Source organism: Coregonus lavaretus (assembly GCF_964263955.1).
Source record: "Coregonus lavaretus genome assembly, chromosome: 4".
NCBI lineage: Eukaryota > Metazoa > Chordata > Actinopteri > Salmoniformes > Salmonidae > Coregonus > Coregonus lavaretus.
The window spans coordinates 63,129,783-63,145,576 of record NC_139991.1 but is presented as its reverse complement, the minus strand read 5'-3'; the positions used below and the strand labels follow the sequence as shown (position 1 = coordinate 63,145,576).

General features: G+C 40.4%; 2 protein-coding genes across 2 annotated transcripts; both read right to left on the bottom strand.

The window, feature by feature from the left end:
- Positions 1 to 207: 207 nt before the first annotated feature.
- LOC311128377 (calcium channel flower homolog) lies at positions 208 to 7,455 on the bottom strand. The gene is made up of 5 exons (XM_084160493.1): positions 6,838 to 7,455; positions 1,394 to 1,466; positions 1,146 to 1,271; positions 890 to 997; positions 208 to 539 (listed from the first exon to the last, which is right to left on the bottom strand). Exons 1-5 carry the CDS (start codon positions 6,941 to 6,943, stop codon positions 452 to 454), a joined length of 501 nt encoding a protein of 166 aa, XP_084016619.1. The 5' UTR covers positions 6,944 to 7,455; the 3' UTR covers positions 208 to 451.
- A 233-nt stretch (positions 7,456 to 7,688) lies between these two features.
- LOC311127721 (pentatricopeptide repeat-containing protein 2, mitochondrial-like) lies at positions 7,689 to 13,341 on the bottom strand. Its single transcript, XM_084159587.1, has 10 exons — positions 13,222 to 13,341; positions 12,810 to 12,902; positions 10,452 to 10,581; positions 10,024 to 10,141; positions 9,762 to 9,840; positions 9,570 to 9,661; positions 9,374 to 9,487; positions 9,212 to 9,286; positions 8,980 to 9,093; positions 7,689 to 8,477 (listed from the first exon to the last, which is right to left on the bottom strand). The coding sequence occupies exons 1-10, from the start codon at positions 13,331 to 13,333 to the stop codon at positions 8,253 to 8,255; spliced, it is 1,152 nt and encodes a 383-aa protein (XP_084015713.1). The 5' UTR covers positions 13,334 to 13,341; the 3' UTR covers positions 7,689 to 8,252.
- Positions 13,342 to 15,794: the final 2,453 nt, after the last annotated feature.

The window sequence follows — 15,794 nt, the reverse complement described above, 5'->3', positions numbered from 1 at the left end:
TCCAATTGCCGGTGGCACAAGCAGATTAAGATGACTTGGGAAATCCCTTAACAAAAACTAACATTTCACATTCACTACCGCCCAGGTTTCCTGAAAGGCGGATTGGCTAAGATGGTACATTACTTTTCCTACTTGCCAAAAATGGTTACCCCAGTAATCAGGACAAAAACAGCACAAAAAAATGAATAAATAACCCCAAGAACGCAATAAAAACACAACAGCTAAGCCTTTACATTAACTAAATTCACACTATAAAGGACCAAATTACATTAAATCTATAGTTATCTATACAGACACATTTAATCGAATATGCAGCAGTTTAGGTACATAAATAAACCCAGTAACAGAGAGGTGGGATGGTGGGGGGTAGAAGAGGGGATGACATATTTGTCCCTTGGTTAAGGATAGTGTTCCTCCTCTGTGGGAACCGCTGGGAGGATGAGCCATGTCACTATATTGACCCGTCAGTCGTCCCGGTCAGCTTCTCCTCGTTCCCCGGTTTCTGGTGATTCAGCCTGGCATAACTCACCGCATCGCCCCTGAAAGAAACAGAGGTGGAAGAGAGAGAAGCAGGGGAGAAAGCATGACACCACAGAGGAAAGGGGAGATGTTAGATATGAGACAGGGTTACTTTTTGCCACTCAAGGTTATAATGAGAGTATGGAATAAAGCTGTTATCTCCTGTTACAAGATGTTACATTCTTTTAAATGTAATGCATCTTATTACTGATAACACCTAAACGTTGATTAAAAATGCATGTTCATTTGAACTGAAAGGGGAGAAAGTGTGAGAAAGAGGGACAGAAAGTAACAAATTAAATCTCAAATACATACACCATGTAGGCCTACACACATATTCAAATCAACATCTTGAATAGAAAAGGCTCACTTTTTGCCCAGGGAGGCGAGACCATAGAGGACTCCTGTAGCGAAGGCAATGGCATTCCCAAACAACGTGGTGATGGAGAAGCTCAGGAATATGGGAAATAGTGCCATCCTAAAAATAAGAGAAACAGGGATTGATTGATTGATTACAGAAAACATGAAGTGTGTTTATCAACTGGTTAAAGGTTAATTTAAATTCCAGGCCTAGACAATGGACAGGTGAGTCATGTGAAGACAGCAGGTCTCAGTCCAGTTCTTACCCGCAGTAGAAGAAGGCTTTCTGCCATGGCTTGAATTTGTCAGCTTTAGCCGCCACTGCGTTCGCAAACTCAATGAACTGGCAGCAGAATGGGACTTCACACAGGAACAGCACAAAGGCATTCAACCTTGAAACAGAAGGAGAGAACATTAGCACAGTGATGGATATTCACACACACACTAATGTGTGTAGGCATATAGGCTAAACTAAAGCCTTGGTTAAGGATCATATTGTGGAAGACAAACTTACACCATCCATACTCCAGCAGCGATGTTTAAAGGGTTGACAGTGACACACATCCACACTCCTGAGATGGCACATGCTTCAGTGGGAGAGGAGAAAATAATATATTACAGTTCTCATAATGCAACCAGATCAAGTACAAACAGGTATAAATATGCATAGACGCTTCAGGCATATAGGGTTACCATGAATACCAACTTACCAGAATAAAGGAGGCTTTGTTCCAAGATAGAAAGATGACAAACAGTGATATTACTCTGACTGGGGACGTTATTCATACACACTTAAATCAAATATAGCCTAACTGGAAACCCCAAGGGCCTGAATTTCTCATTTAAACAAACATGAGTGGTTTTGATACCAGGAGCACCACAGAGGATCAGCTCTTCTCCTCTGGCAGAGAGCCATAGGATACGAGCCAAATAGGAGGCAGATGAGTATTAATCTGAGTTTACAGGCCCCATGCTAAGATCCTGCCATACATTGCCTGGTTGGCTCTGCTGGGTGCTGTTACCAGTCCAGTGGCCACACTGTGAGCATGGGAAGGGACCCAGACAATGAACAGATGGGATAATTACACACATGACATCCATCATACTCTGTAGTACACACACACACACACACACACTTGAATGAATAAATACATGATTTCACACAGCCCACTACAGTGTCTCATGAAAGACAGCTCATCTTGTCTTTTGTACCCAACTCTGATTTTGGCTAAATGATTAACTTGTGAGGCTTGAGTTGTATTGGTTTGAAACCTTGAAAAAAGCTTGAAAAAACACAGCTCAGGATTTCTATCTAGAGAGAAACCTCACGCTAACATCATGCTAGTAGTGACAGATTGATGGAGATCTCATACGAGTGTGATTAAATTAAATGGCTGCCACTGGCAACAAACTCCCACAGTACCAGACGAGACCATTCGGCTAGCTAGCACACTCATGCAATACACCCACACAGACGCCCACACACAAACACTGCTACTATCAGAGACACACATATGCAGTCTACTCTGCAGTACCTAAAGTCAGAGGAATCATATACAGTGTCTTCAGAAAGTATTCATACCCCTTGATTTATGCCACATTTTGTTGTGTTACAGCCTGAATTCAAAATGGATTAAATATATTTTTCCCCTCACCCATCTACACACAATACCCCATAATGACAAAGTGAAAACATGTTTATAGACATTTTTGCAAATGTATTGAAAATTAAATACAAAAATATCTAATTTACATAATTATTCACACCCCTGAGTCAATACTTTGTAGAAGCACCTTCGGCAGTGATTACAGCTGTGAGTCTTTCTGGGTAAGTCTCTAAGAGCTTTCCACACCTGGATTGTGCAACACTTGCCCATTATTCTTTTCAAAAATTATTCAAGCTCTGTCAAATTGGTTGTTGATCATTGCTAGTCAACCATTTCAGGTCTTGCCATATATTTCTGCAGTAGATTTAAGTCAAAACTGTAACTCGGCAACTCAGGAACATTCACTGTCTTCTTGGTAAGCAACTCCAGTGTAGATTTGGCCTTGTGTTTTAGGTTATTGTCCTGCTGAAAGGTGAATTAATCTCCCAGTGTCTGGTGGAAAGCAGACAACCAGGTTTTCCTCTAGGATTTTGCTTGTGCTTAGCTCCATTCTGTTTCTTTTTTATCCTGAAAAACATAATGATTACACGCATACCCATAACATGATGCAGCCACCACTATGCTTGAACATATGGAGAGTGGTACTCAGTAATGTGTTGTATTGGATTTGCCCCAAACATAACACTTTTGTATTCAGGACTAAAAGTTCATTGCTTTGCCAATGTTTTTTTTGCAGTATTACTTCAGTGCCTTGTTGCAAACAGGATGCATGTTTTTGAATATTTGTATTCTGTACAGGCTTCCTTCTTTTCACTCTGTCAATTAGGTTAGTATTGTGGAGTAGCCTAACTACAATGTTGATCCATCCTCAGTTCTTCCATCACAGCCATTAAAAGTAACTGTTTTAAAGTCACTATTGGCCTCATGGTGAAATCCCTGAGTGGTTTACTTCCTCTCTGACAACTGAATTAGGAAGGACACCTGTATCGTTGTAGTAACTGGGTGTGTTTATACACCATCCAAAGTGTAATTAATAACTTATCCATGCTCAAAGGGATATTCAATGTCTGATTTCTTAATTTTTACCCATCTACCAATAGGTGCCCTTCTTTGAGAGGCATTGGAAAACCTCCCTGTTCTTTGTGGTTTAATCTGTGTTTGAAATTCACTGCTCAACTGAGGGTCCTTACAGAAAATTGTATGTGTGGGGTACAGAGATGAGGTAGTCATAAAAAAAAAAAAGTTAAATACTATTATTGCACACAGAGTGAGCCAATGCAACTTATGTGACTTGTTGAGCAACATTTTACTCCTGAACTTATTCAGGCATGCCATGGCAAAGGGGTTAGTACTTATTGACTCAAGACATTTCAGCTTTTCATTTTGTATTAATTTGTAAAAATGTCTAAACACAATTCCACTTTGACATTATGGGGTATTGTGTGTAGGCCAGTGACAGAAAATCTCAATTTAATCCATTTTAAATGCAGGCTGTAACACAACAAAATGTGTAAATAAATCAAAGGGTGTCAATACTTTCTGAAGGCACTGTAGGACCTATCCTATCCTGAACTCGGATTCTACAGCATGCTGAATAATACAGAGCCCATTTAAAATGCAGCGGTTCAGCATGTGAATGTGATACAGCGACCACTACTCCGGTATCACAGCCACAGCAAGGCAGGGAAGGGATAGGTGGGAAGGGAGGGCAGGGCTGCAATAGGCCTACTGCTGGGGAACTGCAACGCAGGCAGAAACAGCACCTCTGTCTGTCTCGCACTGAGTACTCTAGTTAACATTATAAAATGGAAGCTATCACTGAACATATCTTATGACTTATTGTGCCAGCCAGGCAAGAAGAAAGCCTATAACCCAAGGAGATATGTGCCAGCCAGGAAAGCAGACAGACAGTGCCAACTTTCAGCCTCTTGGTTCCTGTAAGGAACAATGTGAACATGTGACTAATGGGTTTATTGCTGTACAGAGAGATGCGGGGGTAGAGTGATGTAGCAGTGCTTTGTCTGGGCAGACAGAGAGGCTCAGTAAGAACACTGAAGGCCTTGACTAAACACTGTAATATTTCAAAGAGAGCAGATCAGCATAGCTTCCTAAAGAGAGTATAGCCTCACACTGTCATTACCCAGGAACACAAAGATCTGAACTGTGTGTGGGGGTTCTTCTATCCTTGTGCGGACCTAAAATCCCCACAAGGAAAATTCTCCCTCGTGGGGACATTTCCCACGTCCCCATGAGGACAAAGGCTATTTTAAGCTTAGGGGTTAGGATTACAATTAGGGTTAGGGTAAGTGATTTGTTTTAGGGTTAGGAGTTAGGTTTAAGGAAAATAATATTTTGAATGGAAATACATTTTAGGTCCCCACGAAGATAGAAGAACAAAACGAGTGTGTGGAGATCAGCAAGACTTGTGTGCAAGGGCCATGTTAAATCAAAAATGTTATTCATGCTTCTTTGTGAATAGGCTAGTATGCCAGGAATGTGTCATGAGACAAACATGTTTTGAAATCCTTGCCTGTAACAATCTTTATGATCTGTAACGAAAAGCATGGATCCCATTTTAAAAATTCAGAGACTGTAGATGTGGAAGAGAGGTGTGCCATGATGACCGATCAGAATCTTACAGTGTGTAGTCAGCAGTAGGCTGTTGAATCAGACTATGATACAAGCTTCTGGTATACACAGCCTGAAACTAATGACTGCAAAATCGTGAAAGTTTTCTTTACATGCCAGAATGTTGAATAAAATTATATTTTAACTTACTCTACCGGTTGTCCATGGTGTCGGTCCTTCAGATATCCATAGAAAATGATTGTTTACCTGAATTTTTACAACACCGGTACTGAAGTAGAAATTTCTAGCACCTGGCAAATGCGCACAACCATGTAAATACCTGCTGACTTCAGTTAGTATGCATGCATGTACTTCCGTCATGTGCACGTGCCTTCGGTCATGAGAAAGTATGCATCGCATGCACGCATGTTAACTGAAGTCAGCAGGTATTTCCATGGTTTTGTGAATGTGTCAGGTGATAGAAATGTAAACTTCAGTGCCGCAGCTCTAGAAAGTCAGGTAAACAATACATTACCACAACAATGGAGGAGGCAAGTTGAAGGGGAAGAAGGTAGGGAACTTGTCTGTCTGCCATATATTAAAGAGTAAAATTGTCTGGGAAAGATTAGACTTAAAGAGAGAAATATGAGACAATAAATGTTTTTTTTAAATGGAAAAAAAAACTTTCCTGTGGATATTTTGTCTCAAATTTCGACCATCTGAAGAACCAACACCACGGACAACCGGTAGAGTAATAAGTTCAAATGTCATTGTATTCAACATTCAGGCTGTGTATACCATCAGCCTAAAGTCAGCAGGTGAAACCACTGACCTGTGTTAAGGTAGCCACAATAGTGGAATTTGCAGTTCACCTTCAAAACAAAAGGTTCCCCATTGAAACTGATCCTAACAGATACAAATAGTGGAATAATGCCATATTTGGTCTAGATAATGCTAAACAAGGTTGGAATGTAGTTACATAACTTAAAAATAAATACAATTATTAGACAATAAACAGTAAAAGAATCCCACTGTGGATGTATTAGACTGCATAATTGCATTGGGGGCATACATATGCACTGTACATACAGCCTTACCTATGGAGTGTGCACCCATGAAATGGGGTATCACCCTACTCAGCAACACCCACAGATCACAACGATGTAGAGTTGACTTCATGATTGTATTTATTTTTAAGTTATGTAACAACATTCCAACCTTGTTTAGCATGATCTGGTCCACATATTGCATTATTCCACTATTTGTTTCCACTAGTTACAATGGGGGACTTATTTTGAAGGCGACCAACAAGTTCCAATATTGTAGCTACCTTCATACAGGTATCCAAACCCCAGACAAAAGTCCCCCATTGAAACTGATCCTAACAGATACAAATAGTGGAATAATGGCATATTTAGACTGGACAATGCTAAACAGGTTGGAAAATTAAATACAATAATTAATAAGTAAACGCTACTTAGTTGTGATCTGTGGGTGTTGCTGAGTAGGGTGATCCCACTGGATGTGTTAGACTAAATAATTGCACTGTACAGCCTTAACTATGGAGTGTGTTCCATGAAATGGGGTATCAGCCCAGCAGTACTCCGTGAAAGCCAAATTTTACCATTCCAAAGAGTTTACACAAATATTAAGCGTCAAAGCTCTTCTTGCGGGACTGACTGTGGGAAATCACCTCCCTAGTCAGTATATCGTGTGTATTAGACATTCATATTGGACTGTCGATCACAGTAGTTATGAAAACGGTTGGTTAGTTTTTACTTACATACTCCGCCCAGGACCCCAGCGATTTTGCAGAGCCATCGGTACCACCATGTCATGCCATCATCATCGGTGACAGGTTTCGGAGCTGCCGCCTCGTCGGTGTTCATTTTGGTCCAATAAATAATTCAGCGACTAGTCTCAGTCAATTTAACAATAGCCACTGGCTGTGGCTCACTTGGACAACGAAAACTAGCGTTCGCTAGCCAACGTTAATGGTCTTGTTGACAGTTGAAGAAAACACAGATATTTGTGTTTTAATGATAGCTTTGATTCTGTCTATGCTCCGGCTAGCTAAATAACAAACTATGGTTATCAACTGAGCATTGTTTTGTTGTCAAGATATCTGATAGCTAACCTTAGCTATGAACCTAGCTATCTCTGCTGTCCCTGTCGCCAAAGCCTGATGTAGGTTTCTGACACCGCCAACCTCCACTAACAAAGTTGGAGTTTACTAAACTATTTTTTTTTTTATTAGGCAGCTAGAGCTACCACTATTCAATTACACCATTCACAAATTATCGTTTTTACGACCTGTTGTGTCTTAATTTGTTCCTAATCTGTTATTCTTGTCCCGTCTTTTCGGAGGTTACCCTAGGTTCGTCCGCGTTGCATTGTGGGTGGGACTAAAATATAGTACGTCACTGTTTGTTTCCTTGTGGGTGTGTTCCAATCCAGACAGTTCTGCAGATGCTGCACTGCGCAGCGCCACCTCACATTCCTGTAATATTTTATTTATGTATTTAATTATGATTTGCCTGAGACATATGAAGCTCCTACTTATGTAAAGAAGGACTCTATTCAACAATAAAATAATAAAGAGTCCTGGTCACTGGAATGAAAAAGTTGCTAAAAAGACTTACAACACAGCTTTTATATCATTCAATATGTATTACACTATAAATCACAAATAATGACATGTTTATACACATCTGTCTCACATACACCTTTACATTCTTCTTTTGCACACATTGGTGTCCCTTGGATTCAACAAACCTTTTCACAGTCAGCAGTTAAAAGTCTGTAATGCTCTGAAGGGGCTCCCCAGACATCGAACCAACTAGTATACTTGTACCATCGCATATTTTTGGGTGAAGGGGTGAAGAATAAGCCCAAAAAGGAGGAATACATAAGGGCCTCTGGTTGAGAGGTAGATTACACTGACTGGTACACTATAGGTCGCTATAAAGTCCAGGTCTGGGTGTAGGGAGAGAGAGTGCATCTCAGAGACTGTTTCTGTTCAGTCCTGTTTGGGTGGTGTGAGAGCAGACTCCCATGGCTGTGACAGGGACTGGTACAACTAGAATCACTGATCTGCAAATCCCCTCCCAAAAACCTACTCATTACCTGATCAAGATTCACAATTCTGCGCCTCACCTTGATCCCCTCAAACACGCTAAGAGATACACCTAGTCCCATTCACTCTGACAACAGAGTGGACTGCAGAGGCCTCAGAGTCCTCCGGCTGATCCGTCTCTCCTCCATTATCCCCATGGGCATCCTCCTCTTCCCCGTGGGGGTGTGACACAACATCTCGTCCAGGTTCCGTTGGGTCACCTGACCCGCCTGCTGGAGGCGGGACACTGCCTGCTCCACGCTCGCCATCAGAGGACTGTCCTCGCTCCGCAGACGCACCAGGTCCACCTGAGAAAGAGACCACGCACACACAGATTTATTGATGAATTATCACGCCCCCAGGTGGTATGGGTAGGCAACAACCCCCAAGCTATAAGAATGCTGAACAATTAATCAAATGGCCACCCGGACTATTTACAATGACCCCCCCCCCCCCTACCTACATGTACAAATTACCTCGACTAACCTGTACACCCGCACATTGACTCGGTACTGGTACCCCCTGTATATAGCCTCGTTATTGTTATGTAATTTTATTGTATTACTTTTTATTTAATTTTTTACTTTAGTTTATTTAGTAAATATTTTCTTAACTCTATTTCTTCAACTGCAATGTTGGTTAAGGGCTTGTAAGTAAGCATTTCACGGTAAGGTCTACACCTGTTTTATTCTGCGCATGTGGCAAATAACATTTTATTTGAATTATATTTGTTACTGGATGACTCAGAGATAATTACACAGAGGTTATGCATCAGACATTTAACATCCGTTTGTAGTTTGTTTTTCTTACCACTTCCTGTGCGAATTCAGGCTTCTTTATAAATGCAGGGCTGCTGGATCCCAAAGCTAAGGTCAGGACAGAGAGTGATTCTTTCACAGCTCCTGACATAGCCAGTATCAGCACCTGAAACACCAAAAACATAATCAAATAGCCTGCTCCCTGACTGACAGCTCGACACAGTTACAAAGTTATTGTAAAGACAGTGAATATTATTGTAAAGACAGTGAATATTAGAACTCACTTTGAGATTTTGACATATTCTGCTGTCAGTACTCATAATCTGACCGAACATGGATTGTGCCTTTTCAACATCATTCTGGAAGGAGAATAACATATATTTAAACACATTTGTATGCCAGAGAGAGAAAGAGCATGAGAAAGTGAAAGAGGATGAATGACCAACCTGTCTAAGTGCTAGAGCCACAGTGAAGAAGTAGGCATGTCTGGGCATAATGTGTCCTTTGGTCTGTCCCTCCTCTATCAGGGCAGTACAGATTCTATAGGACTCCGGGGTGTTCTGGTAAACAGGAAACAGGGCATTAAATCGACTGTCTATAGGGTGGACCAATACAATGTCTGCAAGGTGGACAAATCCTCACCAGTTTATAGCAGGTACCAGTTGCTAATGTGAACGTGTCCTTGTTGAATGGCACACCTTGGTTCTTCATGTCTCTAAGTACATCCAGAGAACCTGGTATTATAGACATTGTTTAGTGATGACAGAGATCAGTCATCTATAAATGTACCTTTTATAGTTTAATGCCTTATAATATTAAAAGGATGCCGCCTACTCTCATATAATCCTTTCATAAACAACATGTCTATGGCAATATTGAAGGAGGTTGAGTCCGAGAAGAATCCTCTCATGTCCTGTTAGAGAAAATAGATAAATAATAGTATATTTACAACTTCACCAACTACAGTATGTGTAAATGTCAATCAATGCCCTAGTCAAGAGGACTAGAGGGTTACTATGACAGCACTTATTTCATTCAGAGATGTTGATTATGACTGTTCCCTGATTATTGTAGTCCTGCATATAAATATTGTTACCTTGTCTGTCAGTGTGGCAGCAGCCATCTCCTCCAGCCCCAGCTCATAGCACAGCCTCATGAACAGAGGACCAAACTTAAACTCTCCAAATGATACGTTACTGTTCTCTTCGTGGTACCTGGACAGTGAAACGAACATGCAGAACACACAAACATACACGCAAATAACACAGAACCATCACTAAGTAAGAACGCCAACATTAGTCAAACTACAAGATTGCATGAAACTATTTCAGACTAATGTTTTATCTGTCCGTAACACAGCTGATAAGTAGACTTGATCTTCAGGTCTGTTTTGACAGCTAATTGTCAGGATACTCAGAATAGAGTTTGACACCAATGAATATGTCACGTATGAAATACTAAATCATCTGGCCAGTGCCCACAATGCATTAGTGAGAAACTAGTATTTTTCTGTGTGACCCATACCTATAGATGGCGCCTCTGGCTGTGACCATGTCCTCTGCAGATTGGCATAAGTGTAGAAGCAGCTTCAGCTCATCCTTCAATATGAGCTCGTTCTTCTTTAGCTTCCGATTGAATACCTCAAAATAATGACCTGCAGAGTAGAAAATGGTCTGTCAACTTCAGAAGTAGTAGTTGAGGTACAGTAGGACATACACACACGGAAAGTATTCAGATCCCTTGACTTTATCCACATTTTCTTACGTTACAGCCTTATTCTAAAATGGATTAAATCGTTTTTTGCCCTCATCAATCTACACACAATACTCCATAATGACAAAGCAAAAACAGGTTTTTAGAAATGTTTGCAAATGTATTAAAAATAAAAAACTGAAATATCAAATTTACATACACTACCGGTCAAAAGTTTTAGAACACCTACTCATTTAAGGGTTTTTCTTTATTTTTACTATTTTTTACATTGTACATATGGAATCATGTAGTAACCAAAAAAGTGATTCTTCAAATAACCACCCTTTGCCTTGATGACAGCTTTGCAAACTCTTGGCATTCTCTCAACCAGCTTCACCTGGAATGCGTTTCCAACAGTCTTGAAGGAGTTCCCACATATGCTGAGCACTTGTTCGCTGCTTTTCCTTCACTTTGCCGTCCGACTCATCCCAAACCATCTCAATTGGGTTGAGGTTGGTGGATTGTGGAGGCCAGGTCATCTGATGCAGCACTTCATCACTCTCCTTCTTGGTAAAATAGCCCTTACACAGCCTAGAGGTGTGTTGGGTCATTGTCCTGTTGAAAAACAAATGATAGTCCCACTAAGCCCAAACCAGATGGGATGGCGCATCTCTGCAGAATGCTGTGGTAGCCATGCTGGTTAAGTGTGCCTTGAATTCTAAATAAATCACAGACAGTGTCACCAGCAAAGCACCCCCACACCATAACACCTCCTCCTCCATGCTTTACGGTGGGAACTACACATGCAGAGATCATCCGTTCACCCACACCATATCTCACAACGACACGGCGGTTGGAACCAAAAATCTCAAATTTGGACTCCAGACCAAAGGACACATTTCCACCGGTCTTTTCCACTGCTCGTGTTTATTGGCCCAAGCAGGTCTCTTATTCTTATTGGTGTCCTTTAGTAGTGGTTTCTTTGCAGCAATTCGACCATAAAGCCTGATTCACACAGTCCCCTCTGAACAGTTGATGTTGAGCTGTGTCTGTGACTTGAACTCTGAAGCATTTATTTGGGCTGCACTTTCTGAGGCTGGTAACTCTAGTGAACTTATCCTCTGCAGCAGAGGTAACTCTGGGTCTTCCATTCCTGTGGCAGTCCTCATGAGAGCCAGTTTCATCATAGCGTTTGATGGTTTTTGCGACTGCACTTGAAGAAACGTTCAAAGTTCTTGAAATGTTCCGTATTGACTGACCTTCATGTCTTAAAGTAATGATGGACTGTCGTTTCCCTTTGCTTATTTGAACTGTTCTTGCCATAATATGGACTTAGTCTTTTACCAAATAGGGCTATCTTCTGTATACCCCCCTACCTTGTCACAACACAACTGATTGGCTCAAATGCATTAAGAAGGAAAGAAATTCCACAAATTAACTTTTAAGAAGGCACACCTGTTAATTGAAATACATTCCAGGTGACTACCTCATGAAGCTGGTTGAGAGAATGTCAAGCGTGTGCAAAGCTGTCGTCAAGGCAAAGGGTGGCTATTTGAAGAATCTCAAATATAAAATATATTGTGATTTGTTTAACACTTTTTTTGGTTACTACATGATTCCATATATGTGTTATTTCATAGTTTTGATGTCTTCACTATTATTCTACAATGTAGAAAATAGTAAAAATTTAATTAAACCCTTGAATGAGTAGGTGTGTCCAAACTTTTGACTGGTGCTGTATATATATCAGAATCAATGATGGCGCAGTAATGTATGGCTGCAGTTTTGCGAGCTCCGACCCAACTTTGCTATTTTGTGATTATTTTGGCGTTTGTCTTTACTTTATTTTCACAAAATGTATCCGCTATCATTTCTTATAACCGACAAGCTGTTTATCATATATCCTAATGCCTAGTCACCTTATGCCTAGGCTATACATTCTACCTCTATCACTCCAGTATCCCTGCACATTGTAAATATGGTATTGGAACTGACCCTGTATATAGCTTCTTACTTTCTCGTGTTCTTCTTATTTCTACTTATAGTGTGTTTTTGTTCTACCTTATGTTATGTTATGTTTAGTGCTGCATTGATATTGATTGCTGCATTGTTGTGTTTGGAGCTTGCAATAAAGCGTTTCACTGTACTTGTGCACGTGACATTAAAACTTGAATCAGTACAGTAGCCTACTTTTTGATCCGGACACTTGATGAGCCACTGCCAGTTTCCGCTGCTGAAATTCTTGTAGTTTGACAACATCCTCTGACAATAGATGCCTTTTTGCTGAAATGAATTTAGCAACAGGAGCAGAGATTATATTAGACTAGACTTTCTCTACCGTCTCTGACAGGAGTACTGTGCTACTGTACTTGCCCATGTAGCTGAACAACTTGCGGAAATTGAGTGCATGCATTACAAATTCGTCTAGACATTTGAAGTAGTTCCAGGCTAAATATGATAACAGGACAAGGACAGAGCACAGCCGCTGTCACAACAACAGTGACATTGATTAAGACATATTCCTAGTGTGGTGGTTTGTCGACAAGCAAGTGCTCGTGGCTCAGGTACTGCACCATAACCATAAAATAAGTTATTCATATACCTCCTACTCTGCATACCATACAGTCCGATTGTATGCAGCCACGAAGTAATCCTTTTGAGGGAACATCATGAAGCAGTATTCGGATGCAGCCGCCGATCCTGCCAAGCGCCATGTTGCCCCCTGACTGTACTATTGCGAGAACAAAGGGTGAAATGTTTTGGCAATTCAAAAACATTCTGCTTTCGCGCCGGATTGGTTATAAGCACAACCATTTATTATGCATTGATTAATTATATTTATTGTTTTACAATACAATTGACAACTTCTGTAAATGAAAACGAACAGATAGAAATATATCAGTTTTATTCTCCACTTTTTCACGATTTAGTTGGTACATTCAAAAATGGCTGCGCCCTGTCGTCGCTGTTGAGTGGTTTTACGCTGGATTTCCAAATGTCTAGCTAAGACGTTTATTTCTTCTGACAAATGGACTGTCTTGGAGTAAAATTATAATGATATTGCCATCTCAATTCTCATTAGCTGTCCGATGTCTGGTTGTGTTTATAACAAGCCAACGAAATTAATTTCGCACATCCTGAAAATAAATACATTACATCCTACAACCGGCAGGTGGCAGTGTCACATACCCAATTTGCACCCTCCAAACTATAACCTGAGCTTTCCGTCGCTGCTAAAGAGAGCAATAGTAATTGTGTCTTTTTATAGGCAACTCACTGCGGGATATGCACTCACACCGCCATGGCTCAAGCCTATGGGGAAATTATAGTTTTTTGTTTGTTGATAAACGCCGAAAATAAGGTCTGTGGTAAACACAAGCTTCGGAGCAGTGGTGTCTGGAGAAGTGGGTATACAACATTTTTCCAAAACGTCCCACACCACGAAGGAAAGGCAGCCCTTTGTGAAAAATTCTATAACAAAACAGTGACATACATTCTGAATGTCATACAATTATAATTCCCATATTGGTCTCTCAAAGTCAGGCCAACCCAAGCTGTACTGTGCAAGTAGGCTAATAGTAGGCCTACTATTGAAACAGATAACTGAGGCTGTCAACTGAGTCAGAAATGTGCAGGTTTCAGATTTTCCCTTTTTGGGCGGGGTGGTTTCGCCTCAAAGTCACACTTTTGTTAGAAATTGCGTCAATTCAAATCTGGTATCAGGAACAAAAGAGGTCAACACGACTTCTAAGATATACTAGTTATTTTAATTAATGCAAAAACCTTCAATGGTAAATATGATGTTCCGTATATACGGGCTCTCTGAGATGTCTCGCAGAACACCCCAGACAACTAACACATTGTTTCAGAAACAATACCCAAATACTCTGACAGAGGGAATTTCCCACTTCTCTGCTGGCCAATTAGAGTAGAGACTTGAGCGTGGCTTAAACTTTCTCAGCCAATCCATTGATTCAGGGGTTGGTCTCATCCCCTCGGCGCCATTTGTTGCACACTTCAGCCAGGCACAAGATTATCATAACAACCTATCATAGTGAGAAGAGCCAGCTCCCTTAGACATCATTCCTACGTCAAAGGAAGGCTCACAGATCACAAATAACTATTATAGTCTAGCATTTGAAGACACAATCCTTATCTTATTAAAACCCCTAAAACAGCTCTTCACATCAATCACAGCCTTGCCAGGTGTCACAACCTACATTAGCCCAGTCAAGAATGCATTCTTTCTAAGTTAGTCATCCCATCAATTTAGGAGAATAATAAATCCCCAATACTTTTTAAATAGAAAAACAAAAACAAATGATTCCATAACAATGCTTAAACCACCTCAGGAGACCACTTTTAGATATTTAAGTGTAGTTAACCTTTAAATTAAGTGCACAGGCACCTAGCGCTGCTGTTTGGTTAGAAGTGTTTCTTTAGCATATGAGATGGAGTTTGCAAAACAAATGGCCACTGGATTTATGCAATAATCATGATATCATAGCATAGGCTACTTTGTAGCTAGTTAACATTTAATTGAGAAGGTTTTTGGGAAAGCCTTTCCATCTATCAGAAGACGGTTAGGTCTATCATTAGCATTGCTATATTTTTTCTGTTCCTTAATTGTTTGAAACCTGGATGTTTTACTTAATATTATGAGGCATGTGTTGCCTTGCTTCAAAGTAGCCTATAGCCAAAATCCTACCATAGAAACCTGGAGGCAATTATTTTATAAAGACTTCATCATACTGTTAAACTTCAATTAATATCCTGGGTGTTTATTTGCTTAAATCGCTGAACACAACAGGCGCTTATTAGAGACAGGCTTCTATTTGAGCAAGGTGTCTATTTCCTTAATGCACACAGCTTTTGCTAATTTGCATAGTAAATTGTTTAATTCCATCATTTACTTCCAGCATTTTAATCAATTTCTTCATTTCCGGCACTAATGTGTTATCATTTACACACCGTGTCACGTTTCTTTTGTCTAAAAAACTAACTTTTCCTTAACAGAATAATTATTCTCCTCTTTGACTGTGCATTTCGGCAGTTATTACTTTCACCACTAGATTTCACCACACGATCTGCCAATTTCTGGGGGTCTGTACTCCCGAAGTTGTTGACTGTTTTTGTGCTTGCCAGTTAGCTAGCAGTTCTCAGCTGTTAGCAGCC

Bases quoted from the DNA above. Each gene is read 5' to 3' on its own strand.
- LOC311128377 (XM_084160493.1), bottom strand. From the start codon at position 6,943: ATGAACACCGACGAGGCGGCAGCTCCGAAACCTGTCACCGATGATGAT. The intron at 1,467-6,837 runs GTAAGTAAAAAC...CTCCCACTGAAG, and splicing joins TGGGGTCCTGGGCGGAGTAT to CATGTGCCATCTCAGGAGTG. The intron at 1,272-1,393 runs GTAAGTTTGTCT...TTCTGTTTCAAG, and splicing joins GCTGCTGGAGTATGGATGGT to GTTGAATGCCTTTGTGCTGT.
- LOC311127721 (XM_084159587.1), bottom strand. From the start codon at position 13,333: ATGGCGCTTGGCAGGATCGGCGGCTGCATCCGAATACTGCTTCATGAT. The intron at 10,142-10,451 runs GTATGGGTCACA...TTCACTGTCCAG, and splicing joins GCCAGAGGCGCCATCTATAG to GTACCACGAAGAGAACAGTA. The intron at 9,094-9,211 runs GTGAGTTCTAAT...TTGGTGTTTCAG, and splicing joins GAATATGTCAAAATCTCAAA to GTGCTGATACTGGCTATGTC.